General features: G+C 26.9%; 1 protein-coding gene across 1 annotated transcript; it reads right to left on the bottom strand.

The window, feature by feature from the left end:
• Positions 1-5,543: 5,543 nt before the first annotated feature.
• LOC111801389 (heavy metal-associated isoprenylated plant protein 20-like) lies at positions 5,544-7,214 on the bottom strand. Its single transcript, XM_023685368.1, has 3 exons — positions 7,049-7,214; positions 6,056-6,134; positions 5,544-5,961 (listed from the first exon to the last, which is right to left on the bottom strand). Exons 1-3 carry the CDS (start codon positions 7,127-7,129, stop codon positions 5,669-5,671), a joined length of 453 nt encoding a protein of 150 aa, XP_023541136.1. The 5' UTR covers positions 7,130-7,214; the 3' UTR covers positions 5,544-5,668.

Here is a 7,214-nt window from a genome sequence, read left to right as displayed (position 1 = left end):
ATAAATATTTGGTAAATACATTTTTTAATATTTAAAAAAAATTAAAGGTATTTTTGAAATTTTTAAAAAAGTTTCACATATATTTCTGATTTTTAATTAAATATATTAATCAAACTTTTGAAATTTAAACTATTTTTAAAAAGTTGAATATTTTTGAATTTTTTCTTTTTTTGAAAGTTTAAAATTATTTATGAAACAAAAAATTAATAGTTTATATTTAAAACTAACCGTAATTTCTTTAAAGTTAAAAGTATATTTTATATTTTTTTTTTAATTTAAAATCATTGGAACTTTTGAAAAATTTTATTAATTTAATCAAGATATTGATATTTAATTTATAATTATTATAAAGTAATTATTTTAAAATAAACAAAATAAATTGCATCTAATTTTCTATAACCTATATTATTTGAAAATTTAATAAAGCAAAAATTCGTTTTAATAAATAGCCTAGGCAATTAAAATTATCTTAGAATTACCTTTTTTTTTACTCTCAGTCGCAGTTTGGGGTTGCGGTAAATTTAAATCAATTATTGTCGACTTTACCTTTAGAAAACCACTAAAAAGTAAATTAGTATTCAGTAAATTTTAAAAGGCATTTATTATATTTAGTAAAATTATACAAATTTTTGTCATTTAGCTATCATAATTAAAGTAGACATTATTTTAAATATTTTTATATGTTAGTATTTAATATTTATAAATCTACATATAAATCTTACTAAATATTAATAAGTGTTTTAATTAAATTTTTTTATGTTAAATTAAAAAAATCAAAATCTTATTTAAGTTAATTTGATTTTTTAAACGGTCCTTGGATAAGTTTTTGTTTTCAATTAGGACCTTCCAGTTTCAACTAATTAATCAGCAGCCCAACAAACAAAACGGGTTCCATATCGGACAAGTCCGAGTCCGTTTCATAATGGGCTGGGCTTTGTCACATTTGTCATGTGGTTAAGAAAGCCCGTTTACAATTAAGGTTTATTGGGCTTTTTTTTTTTTTCCTGAAAATTACGTCAAAAGACATGCCTAAGAGGTTTTAAAAAGGGCATTTTAGTCATTTCAAAAATGTCGTATTCTTTTCTCATTTTGAATCGTAATAAGTACGACCCAATTCATACGAATATGAACGGAAAAAGAAAAGAACCCAACTAAGTTTCCACATTCCTTTTGTCGTGTTGTTAGGATGTAACATGCAGACGTCCCGAGGCAACATGATGTATGCTATAGGCTCCCTGTTTTCTCTCCCAACAAATTCTCGATAGATTTCGAGTCGGGAATATAGTTATGGCGTATTCGGTGATAATATCACAATTCATTCACTTTCGGAACTGTTCATGAAAGTTGGCATGGGACATATTTCAATAGTGGGAGTCTGATATTCGAAGGTCTGACCAATCCGATTCATCCTGGTCTGATCTGAACCAATCTTGTTCTTAAATGGTTCGTGCAGTCGTTAGTTGACTCAACAAAAGACTAACGTGAAAATTAACGAGTTGATTGATCTTTAATAAGGTAGCAAATTAGCTAAGAGTATCCTTCTCCCTTTTTCTCCAATAGACATCGTCAATGCCACCGTTCGACCTACGGGAACCGAACCAATCTAAATTCATTGTTTATACATTAATTTAGGTCGATTCATAACCTAACCATAGTTATTTAAGTTTTAAAATTTACTAACCCGAATAGTTGAATCGATACAAAATATTTTATTTTTTAAAATTAATTAATAGGAACATTTTTTTTTTCCTTACCAAAGTCCGTTCAAGAAACATCTACAATTCAATAATTTTTTATTTTATTTTTGCTATTTTTTTCTTGGGCTTACGTGGACGTTAATTATTGGTCAAAATAATAAGCATAAAGTTTGTGGCTATTAAATGGATTCTTCCAAAGGGGAAGTTTATATTCCAATATTACTCCGAATAATTAAATGATGTAACAGTTAATTTTAATTATTTTTTCTAATAAAATCAATTATTTCTCTAAATATAATTTTTAAAGTTTTTAAATTAATTTAAAATATACTTTATAATTTGTAAAGTATATTTAAAATTATTTTAATTTTAAGATATAAAAATGATTGTAATTTGACAGAAAAAAAAAGATTCTAATAAATTGGAGGGTTTTTAGAACTTTGACTTAAAAAAGAATCTTTCTTTTTTAATGTAATTTCTTATATACTTTCTCGTTTCGGTAATTTAGGTTATGAACATAAAATAGTTTTCACGTCCACGTTCGATCAATTTCAAACACGTAAGACTTTATGAATTTTAAAAGTCATTCTCGACTTTTATTTTTCATTAAAATATATATATATCATACGTCCTTATCAAATTTTCTAACATCTGGGTTTAAGATAAGTTTCGAACCTTGCTCGAAAAGAGAATATTTACCTATTGCATTAGCTATGAATTTAAAATATATTCTCGACTTTTATATTTTACAAAAAGTATCATATGTTCTTGCTAAACTTCATAACGCCCGGATTTAAGATAAGTTTCGTAGACTACAACAACTAGTCGGAAAAAGAAATTAGGTTTAGATTAAGGTGAATAGGGTCGTTTAAAAAAAAAAAACCCCAATTGACCCAACTCAATCTATACGGTTTCGGTTCGATTATGAACTTATTTGGGTTAGGTCGAGTTTAAATAATATTTTTGTTTACGATACAATTATATATACATATATTTATTTAATTTCATTATTATTTTTTGATTATTTATTCTGAACAAAACTCTTAAAAATAATTTTTAATTATTTATAACGTAATTTTTCATTATATATATATATATATATATATATATATATATATATAATATTCATCGAGCGTTATAAAATAAATAAATAGATGTTTTACTGACTAATATTTTTTTAATTAAATTATTATTTTTTAATAATAGACTCGAATAACCCGAACCAATTCAACACAAAAAATTTAGGTGAGATTGGGTTGAAATAATTTACGACCCGAGTAATTAGGTTGAATTTTAAAAAAAGAAATGTCTTAACTCGACCGGTCGAAGTAATTATTTTGTTATTTTAATGAGTTTAAATGGAAAAATATGAAATAAAGTGAAAAATAAAAAATCATTAGGTTTAACCATTAAATGTGGGCATCTTTTAAGTGATATAAATAGCATTAGCTTCTTTAATTCTTTCCATTTTTTTTTTTAATTTTTAATTTTAATTTTTATTTATTTATAAATTTTAAGCTTTTATTGCTCCACAAGTTTTCATATTAATATTCCATTTCATCTTATTACTTACTTTTTCAAAATCTTCCCCAACAAGCAAATGCCAATAAATAAATAAATAAATATATATATATATATATATATATATATATATATATTATTTGTCATTTTTATTATATATAGAAAATTAAAATCTATGTCGTAATCATCTTTTAGAGTTAAACACACAATCATTTGAGNTTTTTTTTTTTTTTTTTTTTTTTTTTTTTTTTTTTTTTTTTTTTTTTTTTGTTAATTTATTCAAATCAAAGTCACGTCACATTTTGGACATACAAAATTTTGAGATTCTCGACATTCACGAGACGCGATGAATGACACTTTTCTAAATAACGGTTAACTATTGAGAAACCTTTTGATTAGTTGAGAATCTTTATGTAGTTTAATTTTATTGATTTCATTTCAATATCTCGTCTTTGAAATTATTTCTCTCGATTCAACTGATCCCATATCGGTTGGAGAGGAGAACGAAACATTCCTTATAAGGGTGTGGAAACTCCTCCCTAATAGACGAGTTTTAAAATCGGTGCAAAGCAAGCAATATCTGTTAGCGACGAGCTTGAGCTGTTATAAAAATGGTATTAGACACAGACACATCAAGCGGTGTGCCATCAGAGATGCTGGACCCCAATCCACCTCGGTTTGAGAGAGGAACAAAACATTTTCTTAGTAGACACGTTTTAAAACTATGAGACTGACGACAGTACGTAACGGGTCAAAGTAGACAATATCTAGTAGCGGTGGATTTGGGCGACTCAAATAATTAATTAAAATTTGAAGGGCTAAAAATATAATTATATTTTTTATAGTGAACTATATTACATAATACATCATATCAATTATCATATGTTTTTTTTTTTATTTATTTGAAGCAAACATTTATAATTTCGTATAATAAAATAATTTTGGAAATATAATCTATTTTTTTAAATCTAAAAATCTAATAATTATTTAATATTGATAATATAATTAAATTATTCTAAACCACTAAAAATATAAATGTGTGTCCCCATCATTATTGGAAAAAAAGAAAATAAATAAATAAATAAATAAAGTGCCTAAGGGATAATATGGGGAATGTAAGTATAATTGTCTTAACTTTAACTTTTATGAGATGGATGGAAGCATCAAACTTTTTTTTATTTATTTTTTCTATAAATATTTTTACTATTTAAAATTATTATTAAAAAAATAATATTTTTCATTTTTTTAACCTAGCTAGTTACGTGATTCGAGTAGATGTTTGTAGAGACGTTCATATAATCTGATAACCCGACCAATTTGGAGGGTTGGGTTAGCTTTTTTTTTTTTTTTTACGATTTGGATTGGGTTTAATTTTTGAAAAGTCGAGAATTTTGATTGGTTCACGGGTTGACATTTTTTGGTCGAGTTACTCGACCAACTCGAGAACCAGGTTACAATTCAACTCAACCTTACTTGTAAATATTTGATATTTAAGTTTTACGAGGTTTTAGTTATTAATGTAACATGTATAGTGGATAAGTATAATTCTCTTTAAATAATTAAAAAGGAACAACCCGACAACCCAACCTGACCTAAAAACATAGAGTTGGGTTGTAAAATCTATTCGTGTTGTTCGGGTTTCAATTAGTCTTTCTCAACCATTCTATTTTAAGATCACTCTCATTTGGATGTGGTCTCGGTTCATTCATGTACCTCTCTTTTACTCGGGTGTCACACTATGCATCTTACGTCTCGTTTCTTAAAGAGACAACATCGTTTCTTGAAGATCACTACGGACGTTCTCAATAAACGAATAAAATTTATTATTANGTTGGAGAGGAGAACGAAACATTCCTTATAAGGGTGTGGAAACTCCTCCCTAATAGACGAGTTTTAAAATCGGTGCAAAGCAAGCAATATCTGTTAGCGACGAGCTTGAGCTGTTATAAAAATGGTATTAGACACAGACACATCAAGCGGTGTGCCATCAGAGATGCTGGACCCCAATCCACCTCGGTTTGAGAGAGGAACAAAACATTTTCTTAGTAGACACGTTTTAAAACTATGAGACTGACGACAGTACGTAACGGGTCAAAGTAGACAATATCTAGTAGCGGTGGATTTGGGCGACTCAAATAATTAATTAAAATTTGAAGGGCNTATCAATATAATTCGTACATTTTTTTACCATTTTATGCAAATTTTTAACATATATTAAGTTAATAAGATCAATTTTTTACCAAGTTTAAAAGTAAAAATTATATTTTTTACTCTAAAGCTTTATAGTTTCAAATTATAAGGTTGAATTTAAATTTAAATATGGAGTGAAAGTAAAAAAATTTAACTCTAGGATAAAAATAAGAGATAAAAGTTGAAGGGTAAAAAGCAATTGGAGTAAAAATTAACTTTTACACCAAAGTAAAAAAAAAAGGGTTCGGGTGGATGTTGCATTACATAACGGAACAGCCATTGGGATTGTCATCACTGAACATGGTGGCGAGCTTGTCGTCAACGCCGTTAGGGCTTGGGAGTGCCTGAACGGCGTTTTTGACGAACCCCGCCGGCGCTCTCTTGTCGTACGCCTGCGTGACGTACGGATACGCCACCACATTGTGCGGTACGTACGGCCAAAACTCCGCCCTTTTTCCCGTTCTTCTCACTTTCTTCAACACTCTGTTCGCTTCAACGAACCCCGTTACCGTCACTTTGCTCTGTTTTCTGTTTATCTCCACCGTTTTCGTACCTGTACAAAATCCAAATAAATAAATAATAAATAATTATTCTTAAAAATCCAAAATGTTTTTTAATTTAATTTTATATTATTTATTAAATCCCACCTTTCATTCTGGAAACGGCGTTTTTTACTCTTCGTTCGCACCCGTCACAGTCCATTTTCANAATAAATAAATAAAGTGCCTAAGGGATAATATGGGGAATGTAAGTATAATTGTCTTAACTTTAACTTTTATGAGATGGATGGAAGCATCAAACTTTTTTTTATTTATTTTTTCTATAAATATTTTTACTATTTAAAATTATTATTAAAAAAATAATATTTTTCATTTTTTTAACCTAGCTAGTTACGTGATTCGAGTAGATGTTTGTAGAGACGTTCATATAATCTGATAACCCGACCAATTTGGAGGGTTGGGTTAGCTTTTTTTTTTTTTTTTACGATTTGGATTGGGTTTAATTTTTGANCAAAAAAAAAAGTAAATAATTAATTTCGCTTTTTTAAATATTTTATTTATTAGTTAAATTGGATCGAGTTGAATTTTTTTTTGTTCCAATGGTAAAAAATTATTAAATAATTAACTAAACTCAACCCAAACTTAACATATTTTTAACGATAGTAGAATGTAATATTTATTTATTTTTAAATATTAAATTAAAATTTACATCGTTACAAAAACTTTGTAAGAGTAATTAAAAAATAAAAATAATTTTCTTTTATTTTTTAAATAATATTTTATTTATAGGTTAATAATTTAGACTTTAACTCAATTGTTCGAGTTATAAAAATTTATTAAATAACGAATTAAACTCAATTCAACTATAAAATATTTAGGTTATCAGATGGCTCAAATTATTTATTCAAAATTTTATTTATAATTAAAGTAACATGTAATATTTATTTATTTTTAAATATTAAATTAAGAGTTACTAAAAATACATTATAAGAACAATTTAAGAGTAATTAAAAAATAAATAAATATAAATGGAATAAAATTAAAATAAATATAGGTAGATGTATAAAAAAAAAGCATTTAAAAGTAAGAATAAATNAATAAAAAAAAAAAAAAAAAAAGACAGAGAATATTGGTCGGAACCTGAAACGGTTTTTTCTTCCTCTGCCGGGAAGTGGCCACGTAATCGGAGATTAAATCCGACACAGAGTCGAAAATCCCCATTGGTTTTTCTCTCTCTAAGCCTGGAGAGAGAAAAGGAGAGCTCTAGAGAGAGAAGGGTTTGAAGAAATGGTTATAATTGCGAAGC

Source organism: Cucurbita pepo, chromosome LG09, assembly GCF_002806865.2.
Source record: "Cucurbita pepo subsp. pepo cultivar mu-cu-16 chromosome LG09, ASM280686v2, whole genome shotgun sequence".
NCBI lineage: Eukaryota > Viridiplantae > Streptophyta > Magnoliopsida > Cucurbitales > Cucurbitaceae > Cucurbita > Cucurbita pepo.
This window is presented reverse-complemented; position numbering and strand designations above follow the sequence as displayed.